General features: G+C 38.7%; 1 protein-coding gene across 1 annotated transcript in view; it reads right to left on the bottom strand.

The window, feature by feature from the left end:
• XPO5 (exportin 5) overlaps positions 1-17,336 on the bottom strand; it is an 85,936-nt gene that overhangs the window by 63,285 nt on the left and 5,315 nt on the right. Inside the window, exons 4-9 of the mRNA XM_006882138.1 lie at positions 13,739-13,876; positions 13,432-13,614; positions 9,628-9,654; positions 8,392-8,577; positions 2,931-3,007; positions 843-942 (exon numbers count right to left, since the gene is read on the bottom strand). Coding sequence (XP_006882200.1) covers positions 843-942; positions 2,931-3,007; positions 8,392-8,577; positions 9,628-9,654; positions 13,432-13,614; positions 13,739-13,876 — 711 coding nt within the window. The remainder of the gene's footprint in view (positions 1-842; positions 943-2,930; positions 3,008-8,391; positions 8,578-9,627; positions 9,655-13,431; positions 13,615-13,738; positions 13,877-17,336) is intronic.

The raw sequence follows: 17,336 nt of genomic DNA, 5'->3' as shown, positions 1-17,336 counted from the left end.
GAGAATGGTGCAGCAATGAAGGAATGAAAATCCAAAATCCCTGTAAATGTTCATTAAAACTAATAAAAATTAATAATAATAAAAAAAAAAGACTGGGTATTAAGAATTTTTTCCGTGTTAGTGACTAAAATTTTCATTTTTTAAAAAAATTGTTTTAGGATAATGCTGGAAAAAGGATTGATTACTCAAAATTCATGTTTCATAGTTAAATGAGACTTAAGAGAGTGAAGCACCCAGCAGCCTACTATTCTAAAAGTATGAAAATTCTTAAGAACACAGTAACTTTTTGGGATAATAGATATGGACACGTTTTGTTGAAATTAGTACTTGTCTTATTAAAAGAAACTTGTATCATTCAAACACTATTAAAATAAAAATATTAATCAATAGAATCATGCCACACAATTTTAAAATTTATTGTTGCACCTTTTCTCCTCCTTCTCTACCCCACCCCACTAAGCAATGCACCCCTTGTTCCAGATTGCTGTTAAAATGCTTAACTATATTATTTCTTTCAGACAGATCTTCCCCTCATCTGTTCTACTGCCGTGTGTATTATCTATTCACTCTTTTCTCATTCTCTCCTCACCCCTCCACGTCTGTCTTATAACAGCAGTGTCATGCAGTGTTTGTCTTTTTGTGACTGAGATATTTCACTCAGCATAACGTCTTCCAGGCTTCCCCATGTTGTGTAATGCATCATGAGTTTGCTGTTTTTCAGAATCGTGTGACATATTCTGTAGGCTAATGCCCTATCAGGCTAAAATTAATGGCTTTTGTAACTCTTTATGTAAATGGGACTCTCTATTGCACCTTCCAATGGCCTGGGAGTAAATGCTTACCAGTAAAGCACACAGCTGATTGCCCAGCGCACACAAGACCTGACAGAGTCGCTTCAAGAAGACATAGTGTTTTTCTACCAAGCCTCCTCCGTCAGCAGTTCTGTAAGGTGAGATAAGAGTGTGATCAGCCAGCCGCATGTCAAGAGAACCAATAGGATTCACATTAAATGTAGTATATGTGGCCTGTGCCTCAACATTAAATAACAAATACTAAGATATCGATGAGGAATATGGCTCAATGCCATCTCATTCCTCAAGAGAAATTTGAGCTCTGAGCATCAGACACTTTTTGAAAAATAATAATGTAAAGTTATTAGCCTCGAAGCAGGAGTGGCATCCACTTCCGAAATGGCCTGCCTCCGGAAAGTCTATGTATGAACAGTGCTCAGGCTGTTCGTTCATAGGGTCGCTATGAGTCGTCTACAACTCGATGGCATCAAACAACAACAATAAGAACAAAAGTTATTAAGCTAACTGAAAGATCACCAGTTTGAATGCACCAGCTTGCTCTACTGAAGAAAGATGGGAGTCCTTCTCATAAAGATTTACAGTTGGAGAAACCCAATGGAGTGGTCCGATGCGTCAGAGCCAATCTGGCCACAATTGGGTACTGTAAGCTCTGAACATGACTGTGTAAAATAATGTGTATGTTTTTATGTTCAACCACACACAAAAAGACATCAGTTGACATCCAGGGAAGACTTAAAGAGAGATTCCTTGGAGAGCATGAAATCATTCCTTACACCACCAACAAAATAAGATATACTGTAATAAAAATACGATTTTATGTACTGTTTATTTAAATCAGTTTGTATCTACAAACGTAACTAGTATTTTTAGCTCTGTTAAATAAGAAAAAAAGTTTTTAAACTTATTTGGTGATAAAACCTGACCTGAAATATTTAAGATCAGTCACAGCATTAGAAAAAAAAAAGTAACTGCCATGAAGGCAGAACGGTATCCTAGCTGATGCTCCAGTAGGTTTTCAGGATTTAAATCACAGGAGAGGAGCTTGCCCATCTACCTCCTGTGGAGCAGCTGGTGGATGTGAACTGTCAGAGAGGCTCCACCTTTGAGTTACAGCTCAGTTCTCTATCCACTATGCCACCAGAGCTCCCTAACAAGAGGTTTTAAAAATTAGTACATAAGAGTCATAGAATGATCTCTCGAGTCAAGGCTCTACTTAGTGATGGGTGTAATATGTGAGTTGCAGCACACAAACGGGGCTGGGGTACCCTGGGGTGAATGTGGTGAGCTCAGTGGAAGTAACTAACAGTTCCCAAAAGCAGTTACAACAGTGGCGAGCAAAGACATGCAATGCATTTAGTCATCAGGATCCAAAACCCACCCAAATCAAAACCCAACACAAATAAAAAACTTGGCAAGAAAAACAAACAGCATGGCAGCCTCCATAGGAAAGAAAGTCGTTTTAAATATATGGGAACGGAAGCAAGACTTAGTAAGACTTAAGTTTTACATCTTTTCATTTATTTTTAGGACCAACAATAAAGAAATGCATCTAAAAGAGATGCAGCAGCTTTAAATATGTACAACATATGTGTGACTCCATGGTGGCAAGGACTTATCAGGAACACTCATACTTTACAGATCAAGTGGGAGAAAACAACTGAAGTCATTCAGTTTGAAGACACAAAATCTGCTTGTAGATTTTGTGCACACCTATCTTGGTTTGTTCCTTGTGCTTCCAAGAACTTAGCATTCCAAGTATTGCTTATTTGACAGGGAGAGAAAGTACTGCACACCCTCAGGTGGTTGGCAGATAAGAGCAGTTCTTGGACCTGGTCACCAACACCTCCATGAGGACCGCGTGCACCAGGAGCATTGAAGAGAATGATGGAGGTGAGCTGACAGGGAACAACTGTGAAAGTCAGTAGGTGCTAAGTCAAAGGCCACAACTCATTTCTAGCTTAAGGTTTTCAGAAAGGTTGAACAGTTCCTGAAAGATTGCCTGATCTAAAATAGTTAATTGAGGAAAGACTTGCCAGCATTCAGGTTGGAATTTAAGATACATCTATCCAAGAAGCAAAAATTCCAAAGATTAGAAAAGCACATAAAACAGATACTCACTGTGCAGCAGAGAGGATATAATGCATGGCGACATCTCCAAATAAGACCATCAAGGGTTTCCGGTCTTCTAATTTACCCTAGGCCCAATTTAGACAAATTTAGTCTTCAAACGATATAGTGTCACAGTATCTGCATCTTCTGTACCATCATGATAAATACACAGACTTCCCCATTTCTCAAACACCCAAGTGCTTACTGCTCACTATTGCTAGTACTGGTAAGTTGGAGCAGACCAACAGTGGTTTTTGAGGCAATAGGGCAGCAGGTAGATTCTAACGATGTGCCTCTGGGTTAGCAGCCCAGCTCCTTACCACTCAGAGCTGCCTTACTGAATACAAAAGAGCAAACAAAACCCAATCTGGCTAAGATTTACATTTTAAAATGAATTAAGTGAATTAAATCCATAGTAAACTAAAACCTATAGGATAACACTTCTATTAACAACAGGCGCCAGTGATCTCCTTTATTTGCCAAATCCAAAAGACAATGTAGGCATCATTTAAGATTCTTTGATGTAATACTGTTAGCTTTAAACTTTAACAGTTTTGTCTCTTTTTTAAAAGCATGAAGTACCAAGATTTGTAACTATTTCAAGAACCAAGTAGCCCAATAAATCTTTATTTTCTACCAAAGTATCCTTTAAATACTGATAAACTCTTGTCCGAACAGGTTGGAGGCAGGCATTAAGTTGGATTCAAATGAAAATAAAACAATATACATACTTAAAATGTACACATTTTAAAATAATTAAGTATAATAAATGCCTTAATATCTTTTGCCCGAGTCCTTGGGTTACAAACTAGATCAATCCCTAAAGTATCATTAAGTCAATTTGTAGCTAAGTTGGAACAAGTGTACAGAGTGCTGATTTAGCCTTATTTTAATGCAAAAAGAATAGGTCCGTATGGTGGTGTGCTACTAACCCAAAGGTGAAATGTCTTTAGTGGCTTAATCCCACCAACAACTCCAAAGGAAAAAGATATGCAATTTATAGCCCCCAATTTAAAGTGGGAAGGTTAGATCTGAGTTGGTTCTGACTTAATGGCAGTGAGTTGAATTGGTGGCAACAGTGTTAACTGATAGGCTTGAATCTACCAGTGGCTTGAATCTACTAGTTACCCCAGAGGTAAATAATTACAGCCTCAGAGACCTGACAGAGTCACTAAAAACTGGGTATGACTCAATGGCAGCGTGTTTGGTTTTGGGTTTAGTGAAGAAAAGGCACAATACTTTTCAGTGGTTTAAAAGCTGCACGTTAAGCAGGTGAAGGTGATTGTGATGAAGAGAGACAAAGAGAAAGACTCTGCTTTGAGCATAGGCTGGTTCAATCATTTCAGAGAGAGGACACATTCATACACCATTAAAGGAAGTAACCTTTAAGCTAGGAAGTATTGTCTGTATTAAGCTGGATGTTCATAAAGCAGGTGCCTCCATGTATACTCATTACTTCTTAAAAGACTTTCATAGTTAATATTTTGTGTTAAAATGGCCATGATCATAAATATAATGTAATCAGCTTAAGTGTTCAGTATAATGGAACTACTTTGTGTTGTAAATTCTACTGTTATGTTAGTGATGCAGGATTACAAGCAAATCTGTAAAGATATGATTGCCTTTATCTGTTTAAAAGGAGGGCCTGCAGGGATGTGCCTGCATGGTATTTATGTTTGGTTTCTGGTAAAGAGAGCTTATTGTCAGATCTGTGTCAGGCTTTAAAAAATACCACCCATGAAGAAATCAAATGGCCATTTCAAAGACAGAGGAGAAAGGATAAGACCAGAAAGGATGTCTTATGCAGTATTTGTGTGTTTTTTTTTTAAAAAAAATTCCAACATATATTTTTATTGTGATTTTAACAAAAGTTTACAGAAAGGTTGGGTTTTCATTCATTCACTGTAGTACATTTCCCTCCCTCCCTCCCCACACCTCTTTGAAATGCACCTCTAGTTCCAGATTGTTGTTAATACATGTCTAATCATATATTTTCAGTTCTTCCCTTATGTTAAAATGCACTGTTCACTATCTACACACTTTCTTCCTATTCTCCTCCACCCACCTCCCTGTCAGTCCTATTTTACAACAGCAGTGTTATGCAGGTATTTGCTCTTTTGTGAATGAGATATTTCACTCAGCATGATGTCTTCTAGACTCATCCATGTTTTGTAGTGTTTTATAACTTCATTGTTTTTTAGTATTGTGAAGTGTTTCATTGTGTAAATGTGCCACAATTTTTCTATCTGTTCATTTGTTGCCGCTTCCCTCTTTGCTATTGTGAATGATACTACCATGAACATGGATACGCAAAAAAATGATGTCAGAAGAAACTGAAAATTGCACTAAATGTAGAGAGGCCAAAACAAAGAGAAGTGATGAATAGAAGACCTGAAAGGGCAGCTCCAGAGGACAAAGCATTTTAAAGAAATGTGCACAGAACTGGAGTTAGAAAACTGTAAGAATTTGTTTGGCATTTCTCAAGCTGAAAAAAAAAATTATATCCAAGCCTCAACTTGCAAAACTGAGGAATTTCATGGGCAAAATCTTAAACGATGCAGGAAACATCAAAATGGAAGGAAAACACAGTCACTGTATCAAAAAGAACTAATGGACACTGTACCATTTCAGGAAGGAACATCTGATCAAGAACCAATAGTCATGAAAGAAGTTCAAGCTACACTGAAGACAATCACAGAAAATAAGGCCTCAGGAATGTACGGCATTTATACCAACTAACATGTTTCAATAAAGATGCCCCCCTGGGCCTACCCACTAGTCTATGCCAAGAAAGTGGAATTTACTGAAAGAAATCTGTATTTGTTCTCATTTTTTTAAAAAAGTGATCCAATATCATGTCAAAATCATCTGAAAGTATCATATACAAGTAAAATCTTACTGAAGATTATTGAAAAATGGCTAGAACAATATATATATCAATAGGGAATTTACAATAAAATCAAGCTGGATTCAGAAGAGGGTATGAAGGATAACTCTGCTCATGTCAAATACGATTTGGGTAAAAGCGAAGAATGCCAGAAAGATGTTTATTTGTAGCCAATTTGTATGCTGAGCAATTAATTAGAGAAGCTGGTCAACATGAAGAAGAATGTAACATGAGAACCTGAGGAAGATTTATCAACAAACTTACATTATACAGATCACACAACCTTGCTTGCCTTAAGTGAAGAGGACTTGGAAACACTTGCTACAGAAGACTACTGCCCTTCAATATGGATTGAATTTCAATATCAAGAAAACAAAAATCCTCATTATTGGACCAATAAGTAACATTATGATACATGAGAAAAGATAGATCGGTAAATTACGCCACTGTACCTGGATCCACAATCAACATCCATGGTAACAGTCAAGAAATCAAGACATCCTGAAATGGGAAAATCTGCTGCCAAGGACCTCTGCAAAATACTAAAGAGCAAGGATGTCAGTTTAAAGACTAAGGTGCACCTGATCCCAGACAGGGTGTTTTCAATTGTTTCCTATGCATCTAAAAGTTGGACAATGTATAAGGATGACCAAAGAACTGATGCCTTTAAATTGTGATGTTAGTGAGGAGTACTGAATATTGTGTGAACTCCCAGAAGAACAAATTAAGTCTGTCTTGGACAGAGTGCAACCAAGTTACTACTTTGATGCAGGGATGTTAAAATTTCATCTCGCATACATTGTATAAATTGTTAGAAGGGACCAATCCTTGGAAAAAGACATTATGCTGGGAAATATGGAGGGTCAGAGAAAGAGAGGAAGACTCTTATTAAGATGGACTGACAGGACTCAAAAACATCAGAGATGGTGGGGATAGTGCAAAGTCCAGATCTGTTGTTCTTAAAGTCACCATGAGTCCTAGATGAATTGATGATACCTAACAAAACCACCATCATAGCTAACAGGCTATGGTCTGCAGTCTTAAGCCAGTGGCCTTCTGTATTTGCTAACTTTGGCATTCAAAGGTAGCCACCTGTGACCTTGTTTCTCAATGACCTCTAGAAACGTCAGCCTCTGAAGCCAGTAGCCTCCAAAGCCAGCAGCTGTGTATCCTGCCTGCTGGCTGACAACCTGAACTCTGGATCCCCAGATGCCTCCATAAACACGTCAATATTTCTTTGAAATATAAAACAACTATGAGATATCATTTCACCCCAGTCAAAATAGCAAAATTTAACAGAACAGCAAGCAACAAATGCTGGCGAGGTTGTGGAGAAACTGGAACCCTGATTCACTGTTGGTGGGAGTGTAAAATGGTGCAACCCCTGTGGAAAGCAGTATGGCGCTTTCTCAAAAAGTTGCAAATAGAGATACCATTTGACCCAGCAATTCCACTACTGGGAATATACCCTGAAGAGACCATAGCTGACATCCAAGCAGATATATGTACACCCATGTTTATTGCAGTTTTGTTCACAATAGCAAGGAGTTGGAAACAACCTAAGTGCCCATCAACAAACGAATGGCTAGAGAAGCTGTGGTATATTCGCACAATGGAATACTATGCTGCATTGAAAAAAAAAGGAACTCATGCAATATTATTCAAAATGGTTGACTCTGGAGAACATTATGCTGAGTGAAATATCCCAGTCACAAAGGGACAAATATTACATGATGCCACTGTTGTAGAATGGGACTGTCCTTGGGGTTGGGGAGAGACTGAGTAAGATGGGTTCAATGATGTGTGCTGCACTGAGGCGGAGGAGGGAGGGAACTGTTTAAAAGAGATATATAACTGAGTGTTTCTGTCATCACAGGAGTCTAGAGTGAGGGCTGCATGGTGGAGGGGACCTGGGGGGGGGTTTGTGGAACAATGAAAGAATCTTTTCTTTTACTTTTCCATAATTTTTGACGCATGTACTTATAACTTGTTAGTCAAATTTGTGTCTTCTAGGTTGCAACACCCCCATGATACATCTTCAAGAATATGAACATGTATGGCCAAGCACAATTAATAAGAGTGCATCTAAATTCCAAAATCAATCTCCATAATAGTCTATGTGTTTCCTACTGCCAAAGGGGCCCTTTAGAGTAGTGAGAGAAGATCTTCACCCTGAAACCCACAGCGTCCCTTTTCAGCAGGAAGTAGCTAAGAGAATACGCCATCCCCTTTTCCTTATGAATCAGGGTGAAGTCTCTCTCAGGGAGGAGTGATAGGGAATGGCAAAGGACACACTGACAAAGAAGATTAATCAGAACTGGCTTTGACAAGCACTGTGGCATTTGGACAAGAACAAACTGGGAGGAGGGTAGAGAGAATGGTGCAGCGGTGAATGAATGGAAACCCAAAATCTCTGTAAATGTTTATGAAAATTAATAAAATATAACTATAGAAAAAAAATATTTCTTTGAAATAAATCTCTGGTCTCTAAGCTTCATAATATGGTTTTGCCTTTCTAGAGAACTCAGACAAGACCAGGACTCTGAGGACAAAACACATCCATGTTTGTAGTGGTTAACTTACTTTCCTGCTGACTGCAATGAGGAGACACTCAGCTGCTCCCAACTGAAGTTCCTGTTCATTCAGAAGCAGACACAACATCTCCAGGAGTTTACAGTTTTCAGCAGTAATATGATTCATGGATACCCAGTCAATGTAGCCTGCAAGAGTGTTCAGTGCTGCAACCCCTACTCGATAGTTTGCTTGAGCCTGTATAAAGGAAACAAATTTTGAACATTAAGTTCTCACACACAAGAACATCTCCATTTTCTTGTTCTTGGTTTTTTTTTAGAAAAATGCAGTGAAGTGACAGACACTGAGAGAGGACTCAAAGGTTAACAATCATTTCACAAACACATGCATTCTCAACATGTATCAATAAGACCGTGCTGGCATATGTAGAAATTTTTCTTTTTTTCATTTTTATTTTATTATTTGTGTGTACCGTCAAATCAGATCTGACTGGTATAGGAGGGAATTGTCCCTCCTTCCCCGGCAGAGCATCTGGTGGATTCGAACCATGCGCCTCTGGGATTGCAGTGCAGCTTCTTGCCACTAGGCCACCAGAGCTCCCCTAAATTTTTCTTTTTTTATGAAATCCCAAATATTGTCATTTTATCTCCCCTCTACTATGGTTGATTTTAATCCTCCTCTAGGTGTATTCAAAAGGAGTTCTGGTGACCTAGGGCTAAGAAGCTGCGGGGCAATCCCAAAATCACAGTTCACATCCACCAGCTGCTTGACAGGAGAAAGGCAACCTCCTGCTGTGTGATTGACTGTCTCTGAAAACCTGCTGGAGGGTCAGCTACGGGCTGGTTCTGACTCGATGGTACACAACACAACAACAACATGTTTACTCAAAGGCAGATGGTTTGAATTTACCAGCCGCTCTGTGAGAGTAAGAGAGTTAATCCTTTGAGATTTAGAGCCTCTGAAAACCCAGGAGGGTCAGCTATAAATCAGTTCTGATTTGACAGCAGTGAACTGGTTGGTTGAAGTGGTAAAGGAGCCCTGGTGGTAGAATGGTTAAAGGCTCTAACTGAAAAGTTGGAGTTTCAAACACACCAGCCTCTCCTTGGGTGAGAGACGTGCATCTGTCACTGAAAAGATTTACAGCCCTCGAAATGCTATGTGGCAGCTGTACTCTGCCCCAGAGATGCTGTCAGAATCAACTCAGCGGCAGCGGGCTTGATAGGTGTTATGCATTCCTGCACCTGAGCCTCCCAAAAATGTCTCCTCCTAAGCCTACAGAACTCTTACCTTAGACTCTTGGGAAGTATCTGTCTTCTGAAAGAAAGGAAGCATTAAAATAAATTTTTAAATGAACGAAAGACTAGTTATTACCAAAAGGTTAAAAATTCCTTATCAAAAGGTTAATAATTCCTTCCCAACCCGTGAAAAACAAGACTTTTGACTAACTTTCAAAAATGCATGCAAGTTTTAGTCTTGGAAAAGCATATGAAGTTAACTCCTATTTCCTTAAAGAGAACATATTCTATTTTGCAATATGACAAAAGGCTAATACTTTAAGAGCTTCTATAAATTTATTACAGCACACTAAAACAACAGACAGTCTCAATACACAGTCTGTAAATATAATCAGTACATGAACAATGACTAAGGTTCAACATTGCTAGTACCTAAGACATACAAGTAGAAACAAAGTCATTGCCATTTATTCATATTATAATACAAAGAAACTTTTAACTAGCACGGATATAATGAGATAACAATGTTACTAGAAACAAATTTACATGCATACAATTTACATGTATGTATGTGTGGGCATAATGAGGAGAAATATGCAATAAACACCGCATACGAAATATATAAAAATGATTGCTATTCAGTAAGTACTGTGTTAATTATGGGTGGTTTTTATCCTATTTCAATTTCTGTAATGATGCCACATAATGTTTATAACTTATAAACATGTAAAATCTTTTCTCCAGGAAATGCTAAAATGAAAATTAACAGTAGGTCCCCAAAGCAGTTAATGTAAGCAGGAGTGACAATTTCAGAAGCACCTAGAAACTTATTACTATTAGGATCATAAAGGCTTGTTTTACAACCCCTTCTCTCAACTTTAAAAAACTAATTTTAGTCAAGAGAATCCATTAAACTTCCACCTGCAGTAGCCAAGTTGAAGTGCAAATGGAGCACTTACTCATGTGCCCAAGGAGGGAAATGGAGCTAAGTGACAACACTGAAGCCCACCCTCCATCAATGCTGTACTTCAGTCCCCTCACGGCCCCCAAACCAGTCTAGGAGCAAGACTGATGAGACAGGGAGAGTAAATCTATTCCTTCACTTTCTACTAATCACTCAACTCATGCCCTAGTTGGGAAAGTAAATAAATTAAACAGAGAAGGAATGATGAGCAAACCTAGAAGATGCTGGTAGCATGCAGAGCAGCAAATGATGTGCTTTGGTCCTGGTCCTGGGTGGCCTCCTGGTTTAGCTGACAGAGAGAACTAAGACCAAAGCTAAGAAAGAAGATCAAGGTCGGCAGGTGTCTAATGTGTGCTAGAGTCCCTGTCCTGCTTCAACCATACTCCAGGCTAAATTTCTGGGACAAAACTTCAAAGTATTTAATCTTTAGAAGGTCCATGCATCGATTTTATCCTCTTTTGACTGTGGTTGTATTTGGCAGTCTCTTTATACCTTGGACTTGCCCTTCTTAGCTTGGTAAGAGAGATGCAAATCAAAACTACAATGAGGTACTATCTTACTCCAGTCACAGCGACAAAGTTTAACAGGGCAGCAAGTAATAGACGTTGGAGAGGATGTGGTGAGAAAGGAACTCTTATACATCATTAGTGTGATTGTAAAATGGTACAACCATTCTGAAAGGCAGTTTGGTGCTTCCTCAAAAAGCTGAACAAAGAAATTCCACACAACCCAGCTATTCCATTATTTGGAATATATCTTGAGAAAATGAGAACTGAGGCACAAATGGAGATTTGTACACCAATGTTCATAGCAGCGTTATTCACCATCACAAGAACATGGAAACAGCCCAAATGTCCAATCACAAACATATGAATCGAGAAAGTAGGGTACATTCACATGATGGAATACTATGCAGCACACAGGAGCAATGATTTTGTAAATTATTACCTAACTTGGTAGGGACTGGAGAGCATTATGCTGAGTGAACTAACTCTGTCCCACAAGGATAAATATTGTATAAAACCATTATTGTAGAATGAATATAAGGATCCAAGAGGGGTGGGAGAGGTTGGAAGCAGAGGGATATGGATATGCAGGAGGAGGGGAGATTAATTATGGGGTTGTACAATTTGGACAAAATGGGTAGGGGGGTGAGGGATATTGAAAGAATTTGTTCTTCAAAACAATGTTATTCAAATTTTGTAAATAAACTAGCAGAAAAAAAAAACCAAAAAACAAAAAACCCCACAACACAACCCACCACCAAAAAACCCCCAAATCCTCAAAGTATGTGAAAATAATGACGGTCACAAAATTTAATGCTATACTGTTGCAAATATTGTCAAGTTAGGCTAATGCACGTTGGTCAAGGCCAACAAACTTTAAAATGTTTACAGCACCACATTTTTATTCTATCAATATCATATGAATTTTCATAAATTTCTAAGTAATTTCTTAACTATTCAGGTAAGATGAATTTGTTATTCTGAGAAAATAGACAATCTGACATCCTGCAAAGCTGAAAGAAATACTGTCCTTTGGACATTAAACTTCCCAATCAAAAGGATTTTTTAATATACATGTGTATGTATATACATGCCACTATTCAGCTGCTCCCTTTTATCCTATCTTAGCGGCTCCATCATTTCGCTAAGAAGTTGGTCCATGTAACAGAAGGCAAGAGCACGTGTGGTCCTCATCGCCACAGGATGTGGCAAATGCTCTCCTTCTTCTACGAGTTAAACTAAAAGAATCCTCATCTCATCATCAATACACAAACACACTTGACTGTATTTTTCAAAGAATCTTATGTTTTGGGGAACATATAAGACTAAAGTCCCAGTTTAACTGCTTATTATACAGAGGATCTTCACTAAGTACAATGAGCCTTGGTTTCCTCATCTGTGAAACAGGGACAGACAGTTGTTGCTGACATGTAGCACTGTTTTGTTAACAACATATCAAGTGCCAAGCTGTATATGACCTAATAAGGCACTGGCTTTGCATTTCCCCCCACCACCATCTAACAGTTCATATTTTTTTTCCTTATAATCTGGTAGGTGCTGTTAGTACCTAGTCTTTCTGTGAAGATAAATCTACTAAGGGGATTCAAACATAAAAAGAACCCATTGTATTAATTTTACTTTTTGTAACAAATATTTATGAGAAAGCCAGATCTGAAATTCTCAACCTTAGTGCTATTTTAGGTTAGATAATTTTTTGTGGACTGTCCTTCACACTATGGGATATTTAGTTGCACCACTGATCTATCCCTAATAGATGCCAGCAGCATCGCCAAGTGTGACAACCAAAATGCCCCCAGCATTGTCTTGAGGCAAAGCTGCTCCAGGTTGAGAATCTTTACACTAGATTAACTTTCCAGCTACCTCCCTCTGCAGGGGCTCTGTTAACATGTTAAACAACAGTTGGAAAGATAACACCTTGTTTTTTTCTCCTGAAGAAAAGGGAAGAGTGAAAAGCACCAGGAACTACTACAGTCAAGATTAAGAAACTTGACGTACATTTGTCTACTGCAAAAGAAATCCGAGCTGTCACAATTATAAAGGATACTACTGTGACCTATTGGAATCCAGGCCTTGAAATATCAAGCTTTCTTACTATTAAAAGGAATTACTTCTACCAAAGAGATTTAATTAAAAAACAGTAAGTTCAATAATAAAAAAGGGAGGATTATATTCCTCACTAGCAAAGAAATTCAATGCTTCTTAGACAGTTCTCTCTCCCCATGACTATTACTTTTTTCCTTAAAAAATGTGCTTTTCTTTTGCTAAACAGACAGCATAGGTCCTTGCTAAAGCATTTTTTTAAAACAAAGGAAAAACATCACTCACAATAAGAAATGGGACTGTCCGGGGGGAGGGTGTCCCTTACCACTTGTCGGTACTTGTTTAAATTTTCTTGAAGTGTGTTAAGTAGAAAACTGAAGATCCTTCCCATGTTCTGGGTTAGTGTTTGCTGGATATCCCGTCTTCTCTGAGGGGGAAGTGTCTGAAAGGTCACGACGTCCTCTGCCAGCCGCAAAAGGATGAACATCACCAATTCGGTCTGTGTTTCCTTTACCAAAGGAAATAAAGAAGTTAAAAAAATCAAAACACTGGCTCTGGCCCCCACCTCTCACAAAACAGCACCAAAAACCTAAAGGTCAAGAACTATATACTGAATGAAGCACAATTCATACCCCTTGTTTGGAAAGTGTATCCAATTCTACTAGCATGTCAGGCCAGTGCTGTGGCCACTCTCGCTTGATCATCTCTACAACAATTCGAGATAGGACATCTTTAATATGGTTTTCCTCTTCCAAAATGCTTAATGTTCCCTGAAAAATAACAACAAATACTGAGAGATCGGAAAGATTGAATTCCAAGAATACTGGTCTGTAAAATATTTCCCTTATGAGCCCCAATGACTATCATCCAGTGAGAGTCAGTGATCCTAAAGGAGAAACAACTGCACATAGTGAGGTTTCTAAATCTGTAAATCTCCACAGAAGCAAACCACTTCATCTTTTTCCTGCAGAGCAGCTGGTGGGTTGGGATTGCTGACTTTCTGGTTAGCAGCTGAATGCTTCTACCTACAGTGCCACTTTCTGTTGTTGTTAGTTGCTGCTGAGTCAGAACGACTTAAAGCAACCCTATGAACATAAGATCTAAACTCTGTTCTATCCTGCATCACTTCTCACACTTCCTGACATACAAGAGCCCACTGCAGCAGTCACTGTGTCAACCCACCTAGCTCTTCTTTGGCGACCCTCCACTCTTCCCAGCACCATGTCCTTCCTCCAAGGAATAGTCCCTTCTAGCAACATGGCCAAAGTATGTGGAGCAAAGCCTCATCATTCTTGCCTCCAAACAGCACTCCAGCTGCACCTTCTCCAAGACATATCTGTTGGTTCTCTTGACCATCCATGGGATTTTCAGTGCTCTTCTCCAACACTACAGCTTAAAAGGCTTAAGTTCTTCGATCATTCTTATCACTGTTAAGCTCTCCGATGCACAGCAAGTAATGAGAAATACCATGGCCTGAATGAGATACACCTTAGTCCCCAAACTGATCATTACTCCTCAATAATTTGGGGAGGTACCTAACTGCAGATTTTCCTGGTTCAAATCATCTCCTTATTTCCTGACTCCTGGTACTAAAGGTGTTAACTGTGGAGCCAAGCAAGATGAAGCTACTGAGAGTTTCAATCTCTTCTCCATCCATCATGATGTTGCCTACTGATCCAGTGGTTAAGACTTTTTGTTTTCATGACATTGAGATGGAATCCATACCGAAGGTGCATTCCTTGAACTCCAGCAATAAGTATTTCAAGTCCTCCTCACTTTCAGTAAGCAAGGTTGTGTCACCTGTATAATGCAGATTATTGATGAGTCTTCCTCCAATCTTGATGCCATATTCCTCTTCATAGAGTCCAGCTTCTCCAAGAATTTGCTCAGTGTACAGACTGAATACAGAAGAGACTCTAAAAATTGCACTGGAACACTAAGAAGCCAAAGCAAAGTATTATTAGGGAATGTGCAGAGAGCTGGAATTGGAGAATAGAAAGGGAAGAATCTGCTCTACATTTCTCAAGCTGTGAGAACTGAAAAACAAATTTAAGCCTCAAGTGGCAATACTGAAAGATGGTATGGGCAATGAATGACCCAGAAAGCATCAAAAGAAGATAGAGGGAATCAGTGAACCGGAAAGAACTGGTTGACACGGAAAAATTTCAGGAAGTACCCTATGAACAGAAGCCACTGGTAATGAAGGAGGAAGTGGAAGGTTCATTGAAGGCACTGGCAAAAAATAAAGCCCCAGGAATTAATGGGATACCAATTGATTTATTTCAATTAACAGATACAGCTCTGGATGAGCTCACCAGTCTATGCCGGGAAATTTGGAGGACAGACGTCTGGCCAATGAATTGGAAGAGGTCCATATTTGTTCCCATTCACATAAAAGGTGATCCAACTGAATGTGAAAACTATCAAACAATGTCATTAATATCACATGCAAACAAAATACTGCTGAAGATCATGCAAAAACAGCTGGAACTGTACATAGATAGACAACTGCCAGAAGTTCAAATGGGATTTAGAAAAGGCTGTGGCACCAGCGATATCAGAAGAATGTCTATTTGTGCTTTTGACTGTGTGGATCATTAAAGTTGTGGCTGGTATTGAGAAGAATGGGGGTTCCAGAGCACTTTTTTGTGCTCATGTGAAACCTGTACCTGAACCAGGAGGCTACTGTGTGAATAGAGGAAGAGAACACTGCATGTTTTAAAATTAAGAAGGGAGTGTGTTAGGGCTGTATTCTCTTTGCATACAGTGCTATTAGGGCTCCTTAAAACTCATGAGCAGACTTGCCTTTAGATTAAATACAACAAACAGGCCTGCTCTTCACATGAGTCATTTATCCTGCATTCTCACTGATCATTATTTCCACATAAAACATAAATAAGGGTTGAACCTGCTAATAAAATGCCACCAGAATAAGGAATATATCATTATTCTCCTTCAAAAACTATTAAAAAAACTCTCATGGATTGTTTGGATTTTATTTTTTAGAGTGCCAGTGTAGAAGAATGCAGAAACAAGCAATGAGTACTACTACATTGTTAAGATGGGAGGGCTTGGAGAAGTATCTCATCAGTAGTGCCAGTATTAGAAGATACAAAAAATCCATTACCAGGTTTCATTTATTCTGAAAGATGGGGATACAAAGACTAGGGATTCTTGTTTTTATCAAGTCTCCTCAGAACTAGCACCAAAGAAGGTGTGGTGTCAGAGAAGAGCACTGAACATACCATAGATTGCAAAAAGAACAAATATGTCTAGTAGAGGGTACAGGCAGAATGCTCACTGGAGGCAAGAACAATGAGACTTTGTCTCACATACTTTGGGCATGCTGTTAGGAGGGGCTAGTCCCTGGAGAAGGACTGGGAAGGGTGGAGGGTCAGGGAAGGAGAAGAAGACCTTCAACTAGGTAGTTTGATGCCGACTGCTGCAATGCGCTCTTGCATTTCAGGAAGTGTGAGAATGGTGCAGGATAGAACAGGTTTCAGATCTGTTGTTCATAGGGTCGCTATGGGTTGTACTCGACTCAACGACACTTAACAACATCAAGTATCGTCAGAACTAGCACCAAAGAAATACCAGCTAAATAATTATTAATTTTAAAAGGATCCCCCATCCCAATTAAAACTATATAGATGAAAAGGGTAGACATAATTTTTCAGTCTTTGCTTAATAAAAAGGTTGGAAATTTTAAATATATTTAAAGTCATTTACACTTCACTCTAATTTTGATTACTAACATCATTCAGTAGAGTTTAGAAAAGATATCAACAGCAAAAGTGCAATCTTTAAGGAGCCACTAATTTGCTGAAAATGCTTAAACTCTTCTGTCTTATCTTCATAATTTTAAAAAGAGAAGTTAACACATATGGGATGAAATAAAACCCAGTAAAAAAATGTGATGAACTATATTTTCTTGTGCTAGTAGTCCTTTATCCTAAGTGTAAATATTTAACACTACAGTTAGCCCTTGTTGTTAAGTGCCATGGAGTCATGGGTAACACATTAACAAAAGACCTGAACATTTGTATATTTGTATAACTTTCATCTTTTCTCCAGGTTCACAGGGTTTCCGGAGGCAAGGTCCTCTTATATGTATTCCCCCTGTGCTGTTAATGCAGTGAACTCAATTGCTAATCATTTTCCAGGAGAATGAATGCCTCATTAGAGGTCACTGTTTTTATCACACTTGAGTTCAATACAATAGCAACAATG

The sequence above is a fragment of the Elephantulus edwardii genome, unplaced genomic scaffold (genome assembly GCF_000299155.1).
Source record: "Elephantulus edwardii isolate Elephantulus edwardi_28Jun2011 unplaced genomic scaffold, EleEdw1.0 scaffold00017, whole genome shotgun sequence".
NCBI lineage: Eukaryota > Metazoa > Chordata > Mammalia > Macroscelidea > Macroscelididae > Elephantulus > Elephantulus edwardii.
The sequence above is the reverse complement of the archived record's forward strand: the minus strand, read 5'-3'. Positions and strand labels throughout refer to the sequence as shown.